Source organism: Chaetodon auriga, chromosome 9 (assembly GCF_051107435.1).
Source record: "Chaetodon auriga isolate fChaAug3 chromosome 9, fChaAug3.hap1, whole genome shotgun sequence".
Taxonomy (NCBI): domain Eukaryota; kingdom Metazoa; phylum Chordata; class Actinopteri; order Chaetodontiformes; family Chaetodontidae; genus Chaetodon; species Chaetodon auriga.
Genome location: NC_135082.1, coordinates 27,147,173 through 27,164,120, shown reverse-complemented (window position 1 = coordinate 27,164,120; position 16,948 = coordinate 27,147,173). Strand labels below are relative to the sequence as shown.

The 16,948-nt window shown below is 41.8% G+C and overlaps 1 protein-coding gene across 1 annotated transcript in view; it reads left to right on the top strand.

Annotated features, from left to right (window-relative positions):
* LOC143325368 (complexin-2) overlaps nucleotides 1-14,298 on the top strand; it is a 41,988-nt gene extending 27,690 nt beyond the window's left edge. The window contains exons 3-4 of the mRNA XM_076738370.1: nucleotides 8,299-8,474; nucleotides 8,892-14,298. Coding sequence (XP_076594485.1) covers nucleotides 8,299-8,474; nucleotides 8,892-9,089 — 374 coding nt within the window. The 3' untranslated portion in view covers nucleotides 9,090-14,298. The remainder of the gene's footprint in view (nucleotides 1-8,298; nucleotides 8,475-8,891) is intronic.
* Nucleotides 14,299-16,948: the final 2,650 nt, after the last annotated feature.

The window sequence follows — 16,948 nt, the reverse complement described above, 5'->3', positions numbered from 1 at the left end:
AGGTGTTTTGCATGCTTTTGTAGGAGCCTGGCTGCAAACCAATTTCCCTGCAAAGGACGATGAAGATACTTTGAACTTTAAGTTCACTCATCCAGTCTCTCCCACAGGCATTTTGCAATTTACTCTCCTCCATCTTTCTCCATTCAATTCCCATTCCTTCCATCCAGCCTTTTGTCATTCCTGCCCTGAGCGCTCAGAGTAGGTCAGCATTTTTCTTAACACAAGTATCCCCCTCCTCTTCCATCCCTTCGTCCCATAGCTTCCATTCATTTTTCGGCAGAGCTGAACCAACCTTCTCTTTTCTCTTTCTCTTCCTCCACCCGTCCTTCTTTGCATGTTACAGGCTACCCTATAACAACTTACAACCCTCCATCCGTCCCTCCATCCACCCCCTCTGTCCATCCATCCCAGACTGAAGTGTTGTAATTTGCCTCCTGTAGAGGTGCTGTCTTGTGCCGTGACCTTTTCTCGTGGAACAGTCTGGCATTTATTTCATTGGGGCGCAGCTGGACGTCCATGAATGCACAACCACACACAAACACACTCACACAGATGAGGTTTCTGTTTTTGTCCCGGGGGAACGGGACCATTTCGAGATGAAGTGCACTCCAGCCAATGGGAGTGCTGTGCTTCGGTGGGTGTGTCAGGACATCATTCAAACAACGACCCTGCAGCTTTCCTCATGCATAGAAATGACTTGAGGGGATCAACCAAATTGATTTTACACCAGCCAAAAATAATTTTATTTATTTTCTGTGTTTTCTTTAAGGTCTATAATTTTAAAAGGGGAAAATAGAAAAAACCTAGTAAAAAAAATAATTTTAAACCAAGTAAATATTTGAAAGCCCAGAGCATTTTCCCAACCCTTTATATATTCAATCATTATTTGTTAATTTTTAAAAACTTTATTCCGCTTCTGTGATAATTATATGTTCTGCTGTCAACACATTTTACATTTTGATATATTCAGCTGACCTGCTGTGTACTGACCAAAAGGCTCTGCATTCACCAGTAATTAATTCAGATGGATTCACTGGAGGTGTACCAGTTCAGTAAATAGTACGTAGTTCTTTCTAGTAAATTACTTGCAGAAATTTATGGGATTTTTTTCCAGAAGTCATGATCCCATTAAATAAACAGAACTGTTTTTTATATCTTTAAAAGGTCTTTTTGTTGAGTTATCCTGGTCTTAAATGATGCAAAGGCATCGGCGTAGGTCAAAAAACATTCGGATGAAGGCACAATATGGTTTTTTATGCAAAGTATAAACCTGGACCAAAGCTGCCTTTAAAACTTCAAGTTTTCTCAAAAAATAGAATCTGATGATAAAGAGTAAGAGAAGCTGTGCACAGCCTGAGAGGCTAAACTGAGGCCCTCCGACAGTTTTATCTGCATGGACAATGATGTCACGAATAATCTTAATAATCTTTCTACCCGAATTTCTTGATGTATTTTGTTTTATATATCTTGAGGTTTTTGGTCTGACAGCAGTGGATTTAATAAATGAACACACAGTCAAATTTCATTTAGACACCAGCAGTCAGACACAAACAAACACATACTGCTAAACCAGGATGAAGACACATAAATGCACAAAGCCATCCACTCTGTCCAATATAGCTGCACTCAAACTTTTATCTAATTTAGGCTGACACACACTCTCAGGCCAGGCCTCGCTAATGTCATTAGATGTTAGACACCTCCTAAACATTTCATTGGTCCAGACTGAGGTATAGATTTCAGCTGCAGGCCACAGATTGTATTTACTGCTTGTTTAATTAGAAATCGGATTCATCAGAGTTTCCAAGTTGTGTTAGATTAATCAGTCCAGGACGGCGAGGTGGATCCATGGACCAGACCTCTCAGTGGAGACGCCGTCATTTTAAAGGCATCAAGACTTAACTGTGTTAAAGTTTGTTGCTAAGAAAATGACTTTAGACACGTTTCTCTATTTGTCTGTCGGTCCGACACTTTGATCTCAAATAACTCAAAAGCTCTGGTCATCCTGTCATCCACAGCTGTACTTTGAGACTGATGCAGTGTCAGCAGGTAAACACCTTTAAGAGGTAGCTGAACCCGTTCTAATTCTGCCGACGAGCTTTGATTGGTCGACTGTCTCTACAAACGGCTAAAAGTGCTGTGATTGAGCACAGCATCAGACGTGTCTGAATCAGAATCACTGAACAAATCAAATAAGTGGAAGGTCGTTTGTAGTTCTGCTCAAAATCTCTTGCAGAATCTTTAAAATACTGATTACAGATCTGTTATTTGTGTGTTTGTTTTGTGTGTTTATTTTTGGTGCCACCACAGTTCGAACTGAAACTTTCTCACCTTTCTAAACCTGCTGCAACGACAAAAATATCATGAACAACAGGACGGAAGTTCTGGAAGCAAATTGTGGAGAGAAGTGAGAAGACTCTTATGCATGTTAAATACTACCAAGCGTGTATGTGTACATGTTTACTATGACACAAAGCTTCCTTTTAGACAATCACTTTCGTCCTTTGCAACCCTACTGCACTGCACGAGCAAGAAAGCATAAGATGAAAGATGCCTCTCGTGTAGGTGTTTGAAATTCATAACGTAAGTGATTAGATGCGACCGCTGAGTCTCATGGCTTGTCTCCAAAAAGGTGCCATAAAAACTGATTTTGCTTCCTGCCTCGGCCAGGATATCAAACACGTGAATCTTTTCTCATAAAGCAGCTCATATAAAAGATAGTGTTCCGATAATCTGTGAAAGATAAGTGTGAACCGCTCCTGACCAGGCAGGTCGAGCTGGCTGTTTCATTTCCTGTGCAGGCGGGATGAGCAGACGAGGACGGTGCAATAACAGGAAGCTACAGGCGGCTTGATTATTTGACCAGACTCCACACAGAAACACAGTCTATGGTGCTCACCAGCACTTCAGCAGAACACCACCCGGTGATGTAATCCGCCCTGCTTGCCTCCAAAACATCTGATCGATGTGGCAGATTTTTCCACCAGTCCGCGCAATCATGTGACTTATGAGGGCGTAATTTGGCGATGGAGGTCATCCGTTATTTAAATGAGCTCCATTTTTCAAACCCCTCCACCCCTAACAAATTACCCAGCAGCACTGCCATCCATCTGACCGGCTGGAGGGGGAGTCAATGATCCATGCTTTGTCTCTCTGTCTGGTTTTCTCCTCCTTACCGTCCTCGTGTTCGCTGCCATTTTTCAACTTTCTGTCTCTGCCTTTACACTTTTTCTTTACATTTGTTGTATAAGTTTGAAACACCGTCTTTGTCTCTCTGTTTTGGTCTTCTGTGCACGCTGAGCCTGGAATCATGGTTCATCACAGAGAAACAGGATTATGGCCACTAGTGGGTGTTGCCAAATAATAAACAGAAATATAAACGTACAAACGGATGAAGAATACAGTCTGTTTCTGTGGGTGTACACTAAGGTAGTTAAGCTAACGTTAGCATGCAGAGGCTCACAGGGGAGCCAACACGAACACGGCCAAATCCCAACAACGCATCATGTGGATTTACGAATGAAGCAAGCTGATTGGTTGACCCAGCTCCTGTCAGCAGGTGGCTTCAAATTGGAAAAAAGCACAGAATTGTTATGCACAGTATAAAAATCATCATACAAAACTTTCCAAATTCCAGAAATAATTTCTGAAAAGTTCTTCTCAGTGTGGACAAAAGGTCGAAACAGCTCTGACATAAATTAAAAGAAGAAGAAGAAAATGAACTTTGCATTGTTGTGAGGTGTGAGCTGATGCTCATGCATTAGCACCTTCTTAAAAACACGGAAACATTTCTTGGAGGCTTTGGACAACAGATCAACTCCAGCTGCAAATGTCACAGCAGCATAATTTAATGGATTTGACAAATGAATTTCTGTCACAGTTTCTCTCCAGTTTCCTTCTGCCCAAAACTCAAGCAAACAAAAATAGTTTTGCAGTTTGCAGATTTGCAACTTCCATTCAGTTCTTTGTGTAATCCATCATAATTTCCGTTGAGGCCTTTACTGGCAACCCTTTTCCTGCATTTCTTTCTGTTTATATCTTGCTCTCGCTTACTCTTTATCTCGTTTTGAATCTTTCTCCATCACTTCTCTTCCGGCTCACCAGACAGCAGAAATCAGCCTTCCAGGCTGCAAAACCAGATATGTTAAAGCCCAGTTTGCACTTTCAGATAAATACTATAGGACATCTTCTGGTTGAAGAGACGCCGTCTTCACTCTGTGGGCTCAGCTCGTCACGATACAGTTTATTGAACCTTTTGGTACTCGTGGTTGAGTGTTCACGCTTTCTTCCAGCAATGCAATGTCAGCAAATTTTTCTTTTTGTCCACAAGCAATAAAGCCACATTTCATCCAAATACAAGCAAACAGCTCAGCTATGAACACAGATATCATCACGTGGAAGTCATTTCTGGTGTTGGAAAGTACCAAACAACTCAAGTTCTCATTTGAATTCTGTATTTTGTACTTAAATTTACATTATTTATGTTTCCACAGTGGGATTACCACTTTAATTTTTGGAAAGGCTCTGGGCATGTCTTCCACCGGTGCTAATGTCTACCGAGAATGTGTCGATAATCCAAAATTCAGATTATGCAGAGTTTCTAGAATGAAATATCACTCGAAGGAAGACAGAAAACAAGGCCTTAATACATGGATAAATCCAGCTTTCAGTACCAGAAGTGTGTGTGCTCGGTGTAATGGTCACATCCTGCAGGAAATGTAGCACAAACATTAATCAAGTTCCAGCGGATATACTCTAACTTTTCTTTTCAAAAGCTATTCAGCCTGAAATTTCTCAGTCAGGTGTAATCATAAGTTTCACTCACTGCTATTATTCCTCCACATACAGCACAGACAGTTATACACTTCATTCCTTTATCAGCTTCAGCTGAAGTAATCAGGTCTTACCCACACGCTCTGCGCTGCCCACTGTTTGACTGTTTGTTTGGGCATCAGGTGAAGTGCTGAAGGAGCCGAGCTGTATATCCGCCTCTTTAAATTTGGAGCTGTTGTGCATTAAAACCCCTGTGGCCCATGAAAACACTGAGCCAAGTAATGAGCAATTGAATGCGCAATAAGAGCACAGAGGCCGTTTGAGCACTTTTCCTTGAATTGCCCACCTTTGTCTGAAGTGAAAATGTGTGAGCTGGCCTCTAATGGACTGTTGTTGGAGGAGGTGGAGGAGGGAGGCGGAGAGGAAGCAAAGGAATGGGGAGAGGAGGGATAGATGAGTCCTCGCTGCAGGATTGAAAGGTGGAAAGAAATTCTGCTTGAAAAGAGGAGACGCGATGGAACAGAAAGGAGTAAACGAATGGAGGGGAGTGGAAAAAAGAGGAGGAAGACTACCTCATCAAACTTCATCTTGAAATAACACTTCAATGAAGGAAAACATAAAAAAAAAAAACAGGGGAGGGAACAGTAGAGGACATAGAAGAAGGACAGTGGAGGGGGAGGGATGAACATGTGAGGGGTCAAAGAGAAAACGCTCCTCCTCTCCAGAGAGGGGAGTAATAACGACTGTCCCATCTGCAGCTTGTCCTCCTCTGGATCACCAGCTTCGCTTCACGGTCGAACTCTAACTGGGTACAGACTCCAGCTTATACCTTTCGGCCGAGCCCCTCTTCCCTCATACTGCTTCAAATGAATGAGGCGGCTTTGTTTAGTTAATGATTCATTTTAGGTTTATAACATTTTATCGTTTTCTTTTAAGCTATTAAAAGACACGAGCAGTAAAGGGAAAAGGACTCAGTTCATGGACCTCCTGAAAAACAACCCGACGATGAATTATCATTATTGATTCTAACAAACTGCGTATGCTCACATGTACTGTATGTGAGTGTTTCCAGCACAGACACACACACACACACACACACACACACACACATACATACAGCAGCTCCAGTACATATGGTGTGTGTTTGAGGGTTTTAACACAATGAAGCACACACAGCGGACAGTCTGACCTTAACCCGACTCCCCAGCGAGTCCAGGGGAACATTTCGCCGCCCACCCCCTCCCACCAGCTGAGTGCTAATTTGTCATCCTCAGGTTTGCTGCCACCACACAGCGCTGCAGGGCAATTAGGACCACTGTATGAGTCTGCCGCAGAGCAGCAGAACCCGCCACCCCTGGGTTCACCAGCACAAGAGGGAACCACACAGTCCTTAAAGCCACATTTCTTCTGAGTAATTTACTCAGGTCCCTCAGAAATGACCCCTTATGGCTCCTTAAAGAGGCAGTAATTCAGGTTTTTATTGCCACATAATACTAAATGACCACAATATATCTATGAGGGTTGATAGGGCTGGTAATCACTCGCAATGATGGAACCATTAATGTTTAATGACCTTCCTCCAGAAGTAACTTTCAGTCTCAAACTGAAGCCTCCACTCTGAAGTCAGCAGAGAAACTCTCAACACGACCTCACCATCCTAGAAAAAACACAGGCTGAATCAGATGCATTGAACAGTTTAACTGTCAGGTTGAAGGTTTTTCTCTGTAAGGACGGCGTTTTACATCAGCTCCACATGATCAGACTGAATGCTAATGTTAGCATTGTGTCTGCTAAAATTTTGAGACCAAAGAGAAGTCTGTCTTTAGCGTTGATTATTATAGATCGCTATCAATTCCAGCTCATTGGCGGTCGATCACATTCAGTGATCCACTGAAGCACTGATGGCTCAATCTAAATGCTGTCAAGAAGCCACACAGCCAGTGGCTTACTTCTGTTTTCCAAGATTTATTTATGTTTTTGGGATACAGAGCTGAAAATACACAGCTCTCCATTGTTCATGTCCTTGCCTTTCCTCAAATAGTCTCCTCACTGGTGACTCTTATTCAGCCCTTTTCTGGCTCTGGCTAAAGAAAGGTGCTAGATGGCAAACCAGGCCGCCAGCCAGGCTGTCCTCCCACCAGCGCCTCAGAGGCAGATCAATACCCAGATGAAGTTTTCTCTCTGCTGGACAATCCATAATTCATACACGCTAAGGTGGTCCTGTATTTACTATCGATCAGACGGAGGTAACAGCAGCAATATCGATAGGCCAGAGGGAGTCGCTTTCACGTCTGGAAAGCAGCTTCTGTCACAGATAAAGAGGCGAGTCTGTTTTAGGAGCGGAAGTCCAGATGGAAGTGAGGGAGCCAGAGGCGCCTTTGTGCAAGGCATTAAACCCCGAAACGTCCGGTCAGCCTGCTCTATGACATACGTGACAAACACACATGTATTTTAAAGGAGTGGAAAGAGTTATTGATATTTTTGAAGAAAATTGACTTTTTTTAAAAACTTCCTGTATGACACAAGACCATGAAACCACGAGCTATACTCACCAATAAACCCACCAATTTTATTAATCAGTCCACTAATATACAAAATCACATTCTCCAGATTCAAAGGTGAAATCTCAATCAGTTTTGAATTATTTTGTTCAACAAAAAGTAGAATATTTTCTTATTTTAAAAGCTGCACCAAGAGAATCTGTCGAGCTTTTGCCTTCACGACTTTAAATTGATTACAAAAATTACAGTAGGTTGATTTTCTGAGACTGAGCAATTATTTCATCACTAGTCCAGATAACACACATCACCTCCCTAATGACTTTTCTGTTAGTGCTTCCTTGTATTCGCTGTGCTAACCTCTGTCTGCTGTGGAAGAACAGCGCCCTCTTCCTGTCATGTGACATAAAGCGATTCAACAGATTTTCCTCCAAATCCAGGGTCATAATGTTAAACTCGGTGTAGTTAACACTGTATAGTATGTATCCCACGTCCATTAATCTATGATCAGTAAATCAGGAGCATTTCAAAGTGGGGGTGAATACCTGGATGAAGAGGTACAGGTGGCGCCGACAGATGGCCGACACCAGATGGAAGAACATGTCTTCCTCTGTCTCAGCGGTTCTTTGAAGCTCCTCCAGCTGGCTCCTCGTCTTCCACCCAGTTTTCCAAGACGCCTCGAGGATCCTCAGGGAACCCTGTCGCTACATAATCCTCAGAACTGCAAACGCACGCTGTTTGCAGAGTTGAATGTGACAGATTGACGTGGGCGTCACCGTGCATGTGGCATATTGCCGTGTTTTTAGTCATATAGATCTTATGAATTTTGTTTTAAACAGCTGTTGATGGTTGACGTTTACCTTCAGGTTTCTAAATCTTAGTGGAACATTGAAGCAGATGTTCCTCCTCAAGCAGCAAGAAATGCAGCTGGGACTGTTTTGATGGCAAAGATGTACAGATATTTAGTATTTCCCTCTGAAGTTATTGTCATGTTTACCTCCAATATCTGCGTCCTTTTTCTGTCCAGGCGCCACCAAAGACATGGGTAAGATGCTGGGTGGGGAGGAGGAGAAGGACCCGGACGCGGCCAAGAAGGAGGAGGAGCGGCAGGAGGCACTGAGGCAACAAGAGGAGGAGAGAAAGGCCAAACATGCCCGCATGGAGGCGGAGAGGGAAAAAGTACGGCAGACCATCAGGGACAAGGTAGAAAACTGTCCTCTGGTCTGACCAGTGCTGGGTGTTGCATCCCAGTTTATGCCAGATGCTAGCTGCTGTGTTTGTTGTCATTCTTGTCATGATGTGATATTCTGCCAGCCTGAAAACTACATTTTCACAAACTTGGTGATTATTATCTTATACTTTTCTACTCAAGCTTCTAATAGCCATCATTTTGCATGTATATAGTATTTCATAATTGTACAATATTTTCATGGAAAAATCTCACAGGAAGCTGCTGTTTTCCAAAGAATTTCATTATTTTCCCAGTGAAAAGCCTCCGAAACAGATTTCGGATTATTATATGACCCTGCAGCTCTATTGAGTTCCTCTCCTTTATCTCTTATTCTCATTCACCCTAATTTTCTTTGCCGTCATCTCACCTCTCGTCCTCTCCCTGTTCAGTATGGGCTGAAGAAGAAGGAGGAGAAAGAGGCGGAGGAGAAAGCGGCCATGGAGCAGGCCTGCGAGGGGTCACTGACACGCCCGAAGAAGGCCATCCCGCGGGGGTGCGGAGACGACGATGAAGAGGACGAGGAGAGCATCCTCGACACCGTCCTCAAGTTTCTGCCGGGACCTCTACAGGACATGTTCAAGAAGTAAAAACAAAAAAGAAAACAAATCAAACGAACCCTAAATTCGGGGTCCAGTCTGGCCTGGGCTAGGCTGCGGGGCGGAGGGAGGCGGGGATCTGTGTGTCGGGGTGGAAAGGGTTGAGTGAACTTCAGGACAGACTGGGGGATCGGTTCGGGTGTTCGCAGGCAGGGTTTCAGTGTAGATTCGGGACATGTAGAAGCTGTTGGGAGCAAAACGGATTCGGGTGGGGGGGTGGGGGTTCTTGCCAAACTGTTAGAGGCTACACACTGCCTTTCTAGAAATCTTTTACTTGGTTCTTTTCTACTCCTCGACGATTGCGTCATTCTCCCCCTTTTTATTTGCCACAATTGCTGTACAACCTTTCAACTGCCACTTAGCACATTTCTTACGATTAGTACCTTTTTGTCCTTTTCGCTGTTGTTATTTTTACACAGATTAAGATCAGACACTTTGATTGGTCGACCATCATCTGTTGCCAGACAGTGGTGACCAATGGGGAACAGTATTCCTTTAAAGAAGAGCAGCGGGCATTTCCGTCCTTTTGCTTCTGTGGTCTTTCAACTGGCACTGCCACCATGTTTTCCAGTAGATGGAGCATGTTGTGTTTACTTCAGTGGGTGTTTTCTACTTTTATGAACCTGGTGTAGGTCTTTATATTGAAGAAAAAAAAAACAGCATTTGAGTTTTTAGGACATGTGCCTTCATATCATCTCCTCCAGCAGAGGAATTGTACATGAGGGTTTCATTTTCAGTCAAACAGGTGTACAGTTGTTGGTAGCATGTAGGCACACGTTCAAAGATACAACGCCGGGCTCTTCTGGAATCAGATAATCAGATATTTGAAGGCTATTGGGCATATTTTTGGGTTTCACTTCTGGAAATCCAAGACCAAGTTACGAAGGTCTAAAAGTTCACAAAACTGTTTAAAAACATAATCCAACCATTACAAAAAAAGACTTTCTAAGCCTGTCAGCTAGCTGCTGGAAAAGTCAAATTTAAGATCCCGGAAGTGTCAAAAATTCATGTCAGCATATGATTTTTCAATCAAAATCTTGATATAGATTTTATTTATCCTCATGTCACTTTGCTTGAATCCCAGTTTCCAAATGAAATTACTGCTGTCTTGTTCAGAAAGGACAGATTTCCAAAACCATCATGATTTTCGGTCGTGTGGTCCCACAGACAATCAAAGCATTGACCACTTGGAAACAGTGGGGGTAGCCGGTACTGTACATGTCGTCATTTCCTGTCATAACATCTACGATTGGTTAAAGGTGGGTTCTACATGAAGCACTTGATTAACCGATTGCTATTAAGTGGCTCTTAATTTAAACTATTTATTGATATTTATTGTATTTTTTCTTCTTCACACATGAATGCAGACGCCAAGGCGATGTTTTTTTACTCACTTACTTTATTACTTTTTGTGAATGTGCTGCCAGTTTATTTTCATGCAACTGAAAGCTAAGCTAACTGAGCTAACTTTCCACTCATCTTTTAGTTCGTAAGTTCACCATGATGGACGTTCATCAACATCTAGACCAAAGAAATGCTGGTGAGACCTTACTATTTCTTTTGTCGCTGCCGAAACCAAGACGTGCATGCCGAACCTGGTTTTTATTGTTCGTGCGAGTCCCGCAGGGGAAACACCGCCGCCTGTTCAGCGTGTGCATGCATCCCAAAGACCACCACTAAACTAAAATGATACTCTCCTATTTCCTCCTATTTTCCAAAAGTATTCCATGGCTGAATAACACTAGATCATTTAACTGTACACTGAGAAAACTGGTTTGTGAGGTGTCGCATCTCACTGCCTGAAAGCTCACGTAGAGCTGAGTATATTCTGCATCCTGCATCTCTTAATCCAACGAAATATCATAGTGATTTGTCAAATAGCATTTAAGTAGATGTTCTGTAGATGGAAATCTCTATTTAGTGAAACTACCTAACTATATGGACATTTATCAGTAAAACAAAGCATGTTGGTTATTCTTAAATGATCCGGTGGCTTTTCAGTGGTTAGCTATGCGACGATGTATGATTAATACATTGTTCCATGAGTTTGTAATTTAACATTAAGGATTATGATGAATTTGTCATAAACATTTTCCTTTTTTTCATTTTCTTGCTCAGATAGGACTTTTCACTAGACAAAGCCATATTGTTTAGATCGCAATAATTACTTAAAATGATAAAAAGAGAATATTTCAGCATTGAAAGTTAAGTGTCTCATTTTTGTTTTCTGTAAAATTAGAAAAAGATATTTGCATATCTGTTTGTAAATCCTCACCATTCTCTATCTTTAAAGATGTATACTAATGTATACGCAAAGAAAATGTACGTAGAAAAAAGAAGCCATTGTTGGAACTGTCTCAGTGTACTACATGTGTACTGTAAGTGTGTGTGTTTATATGTGTGTGTCTTTCTACATGTCTGTGATGTGAGACCATGTTGTTGATTCATATAGTCCTGGTTTATACTACGTAAATGTGTCTTTCAACTACTTTGTGCACAGGCAGAAGCTGGGGCGGCTCCCTAGTTGTGCTATGTCGAAAAAAAAAAAAAAAAAAAAAAATACTTAACACATTCCTTTCAAATGTTGAGCATGCAAATGTTTGGTAGACAAGAGAACACACCAAATGTCAAAAGACAAAAAAATAGTCCTGTTTCTGTAGGAGTCTCCAGGCAACAGAACCTGTGCATTGGATCCAGAAAGATGGGCTGTGCGATGGCGTGTGGAGTGTTCGATGTTCTTTGTTGTCTGAGGTTTGGTGGAGCTTAAGGTCTCGATCACACGGGAGCTTTGTTATTCACACAAAGCTGAGAGCGTCGCTAACAAAACCCCCAAGCTGCGTCCTTGTTCTGCAGTATTAGTTTGTAGTAGTTTCAGCAGTAGTAGTAGTACTCAAACACTGCTTCAAACTGATCTGCTGGACAAAAGTGATCTGACGTGACGTGATGGCGACCTTAAGACATCAACTCTGAGATTAAAGGAAGGCTTTTAAAAAGAAAATTGGGGGACGTGCAATTTGAAATACTGTAAAGGATCTTTTTTGATAACCTAGGTGTAGTGCTAAAAACTCACTCTTGATTTCAATGTAAACATCATGCAAACTGTCATGTCTCTGTATGAGAGACCAACCTGCAGAGATTTATTTTAATGCAGTCGCTTAGCTCTTTGTCATAAACTAACCAGCCATGTATGAGCGTCAGCCACATGGACTGAAATGGTTGCAGTGCAGAATTGGAGATGGATTTTAGTGCGTGTGCTTTGTGCGAGCTGTCTGAGGAGAATCGTCTTGATTTATTAGATTTATTCCATTAACACAGGGGTTCCTCCTGCTGGGTGCCAGGCCAGTTTCACCTACAGCACGTGGATTAAGTTTATTCAAGCCTTGTATCTCCTGGGAGGATTGGAAAAAGGGAGCATAAATCCTGGACTAGGCTTAATTCATGGGCCATTCATGGAAACTACAGCCATACATCCTCTGTATGTAAAATAGTGTCTCAGCGGGACTCGTCTCCAGGCGTCACAGCATGTGAACTGCCTTTAAAAAGGGCTATTACCATGTCATCTGTATGTGAGGTTAGTGCTAACTCATCTGTCGCATCCGTGCTTGTCCTGGTGTGAAGTGTTGTTGTTTTAATTCATTCTGGTTGCATGAGATACTTACGTGTGGAAAACTGTGTTTGTGGAGCCACGGTGGCTTTTCGGTTTAGATAAATGCTTGAGCTGATAGACAATAGTGTAAAAGAAACGAGTCGTCCCTTTAAGAAGGGGGTTATAAACAATAAGTATCATTTTACATGGAATATATAAACTGTATATTTTCCTAACACAGAAGAAGAAGTGGGTGAATGCGAGCGATGAAGACTACAAGTGTAGATTTTAACATGAAAAGCCTCAAAGACATTTAACAACTGCATCGAATCCAGGCTGGTTTTGCTCTAAAACGTCTCAGCTCAAAGGCTTGATGGGATGGTTTTAGGGGAGCCTCAGTCTGAAGACTGAACAACTGAAAAACTGGATTATCAAAGCATCTTCTGTTGTCAGGAGCCCAGAAACACCATTCAGAGAATAAGAAACAGGCTTAGAACTGCCATTCAAACCACAGCTCACCCTCCGCCCAAAAGGCAAAGATTCTCCATGAGGTTTGCTGATATTTGATATTACAACGTGTAAACACAAAGTCATTTATCCTGGCAGCGTGCAAACGACGTGCCATAAATGTTTACTTCTTAGATGTGACTTTAAGAAATGCAATGAGCGACTAAAAGGGAGATCACACGTAGAACACAAACTTTCCTTGAAAGGTCAGCGTGCATCCGACTCTGAACGAGGCTGGACTTTTCTTAAACACTGTAACGATGTCATAACATTTGTCTTTCTAACATTTTTACGTACCCTTACGAATATTGTTGTAACTGCCCTGCTGATTCCTGCCAGTCAATCCCACGGTGAAAGCTAACGTATCTTGCTCGCTGAATGCCACGTTCAGAATCTCGTCTTATCGCCACGTTTATGTTCCCTCCAGTGGAAGTCGAGGTTTTGGTGAACTCTCGTTAGCTGTGAGCACAACTGTTACCGTGAAGAGAAACTCTCTGAATACATTCCAGTCTTTTTTGGCATTTGCACTAGAATACGTTGAAATGTTACGCTAACAATGGTTATGGCATCTAAGGAGTCAACTACCTGTATTTTTGCCCTCTAAGCCGTTAAGTAGAAAATCACCTTCATCATAGTGACCGGGGTTCAGTACCTGGCAGCAGTCCCTTTAGTTTGGCCATTCGTGCCAACCAACACAATTGGTGATGTTTGCTGATGATGTGACCTCGTCCTGGTCGCTGCATTAGCTCTCCACTGTCCGCTGAAACAGCTGGAGACCCCGTGTGGAGGGCTGGACTTGACTGTGGTTTTATAAACAGGTGACAACAAAATGTGATTAAAAAGGGACAAACAGCTGAAAGAGAGAATGGATTATTACCATTACTACAGTTGAATCAAGAGGGTCTTTCTTTTTAATTCAGGGTGAAAATAATTTCAGGGTGCAGAGGTTAAGAATGTAAAATATGAGTTCTTATGCTATTTTTTCCTTAACTGCATGTCATATACTCTATGTGGAGCCCAATCACTGTAAAACTGTCTCATCGATGGAAATGAATCATTCTTTTTGGAAACTAAATGCATAACACGAATAAAAAGTTTGTAAAAAGGTAGCTGTGTTTTTATTTCTGTTTGCTGAGTTCATTATGTGTTATTTATTATGTGTTTTAAAATGTCTTCACTCACTGTCAAAATGCACCACATCATAGTTCATGTTCATCTTAAAGTCTTAATGAACACAAGCTTGTACTTTTTTTTTTTTTTTTAGTAAAACGAGATAATCTAACATTGACTGGGAGAGTTTTGTGCCTTCCATGACTTTTGAAGAACTACAAATGAAAGAAAACACTTCAGAGAACACTGCCTGATTTTTCCAAATGTGGCATTTGTTCATTTGCTGTCAGGCTCCAAATATTATCCAGAGATGAAATGAGGTTTGTGGCAGTCAAATTGTAATACTCACCATGGCAAATTGAAATAAATAAATGAATAAACTACTGTTGATATTGAACAGAAATGTTTTACACACCTTTGATTATTCATTGTGCTTTAGCAGGTGATACGCTGACTCAAAAACTGTAGGTTACAGAACATAATGAGCTCAGGCTTCATTAAGTTGGGGTCTTATTATTGTTTAGCTAACTTCTGAGCATTAGTGTGTTAATATTACTGTAATGAGCATCAGAAGGTGGTGCCTTCATCACCCACATTAATAACCTGTGAAACTGACAGAGGGGAGATGTGGAGCCGGTCTGCTCCTTCATCACTCCGATAACAGAGTCAGACTTTCAAGTGTTGCACTAACGTGCCTTACGCACTACGTAGTTACGTCATGATCCTTCCTTCTTCCTGCGTCGGCAATAGCTCCTCCCACTCTGATTCAAAGCAAGATGGCGCGGATTCAACTGCGAAGACGGGGCTGGACAAATCCATGACAGGGCGACTTTACGGACTCCTGGTAAGATGCCGAAGTTTGCTTCTTGTAGATCTGACTTCCAACGAAGCCGAATCACCCACACGATGTGGACTAAACGCCTCCGTCAAACAGCAGCCGGCTAAACTACGGCTAACGTTAGCCACTGAGGTAAGAATCGAACAAAGCTGGTTTATCAGGAAGAGGAGGGCTCACTCGGAACTGCTCTGTGATTAACTTTTATGCTCACAGCTCAAAATTGTAGTTCTAATTGTCTCATACAGACGCGCAGGTACCTTTACCCGTTAGCACCTGTGTGCGACGGTCAAAGCCTTCCTGCCACCACAGCTGTTCTGCCATATTCATGTTATAATTTCAGCCTTGACTAACTTTTTTCTTTTAGTTTCATTCATATTTAGATTAGTTCAAAATAAAGTTGATAGAGTGGTTTCTCATACATCCATATCTACAGTACGAAAAGTAAAAGGATCACATCAGGGAAACAGTGACTGACCTTTTTAATTAAAGAAACCTCTTCTATAATTAGTTTGCTGCTTGTTCCAGGGTATTAATAAAGCTCCTATAGTGAATATAACAAACGTTTACTGTGTGTGCATATGGTACTAAGCCGCTGTTATAGTTGTGTGTATTTTTTGTTTTTCTCTAATGATGGCTCTGAACCGTACACAGTCTACTGCACCTGTTTAAAGGAATATTCCACAAAATCTGCATGCATTCTGTGCTTCACACTCGCTCCCTGATTGGAGAGGTTGCTCTTTTTTATGGAGGACGAGTCACCTCAGACTCCAACCTAAATTCATGGTGATAAAAATCATTAAACTTCTCAAACTATAGGTTGTTTGCAGTCACGTGACATTAAATTCAGATGGAGGGCAGGAAGTGAAAACCGCAATGGACGACATGGAGGAAAGTTGTTTCTGTGCTAGTTTAGATGAAATTACAAGAGAAAGGTACAAACAGAAAATCACAACATATGTCGGACGTAACTCTTACGTTATGAAGTGGAGCGATTTTCCACCTGAACTGTGGTTTAAGCTAGCAGCAAACGTTGGTGATGAACGCTGACTTTTACGTCGCGGTTGTTTGCTCGGTTAACCAACTCGCAAAGGTCCGGAGAAATGCACCTAAAGACGCGGATCAACACGAAACAAGACAGGACAGCTGTTACTTTAAATCTGTCGCCATAGATTTAAAACAGCAGCTAATGTTACACCATTTCTATCATTATCCGACTCAGCTCCTACCAACCACAGGTGGTTTACAAGCCGTGTTTTTCAGCTTTTTCTGTGAATTTCTTTCGGTACTCATAAAAGCTTCTCATGGTTTTTCCAGTTTGATCGATCTGAGCAACCGTAAACGTCGCAAAACATCTGTGTTTTCAGAGTGCGTTATTGCTTCCTATGCAGAAAATCACTTCCTGCCCTCCATCTGCAGTTACGCCACAACAGAAGAGTGACGTGACGAACCAACTATTCCTGCGGCATTCAGACGACTTTTGTTTAACATCAACAAGAAATTCATTTTTACAGCTGAAATAGAGTTTGGTAGATAAAATAAAAGCTGATAAAATGTGACTTTAATGAGCTTCTGAGGTTGAAGTGCATGCATGAGGAACGGTGTGAACCTCATCATAAGCTGTTTATTCAGTGAAAAAAAATAATGGAAAACAGCTGCAGCAGCCACATCCTGCCTCATTAGGCAGCCAGTTCTGACATTTTTGCATTATTTATTCCCTGACAATTAATCAAATAATTTTAACTGTACAACCATCCATAATTTATTTACCAATCATAGAAAATGAAGACATTGAACAGTTTTACAGTAACT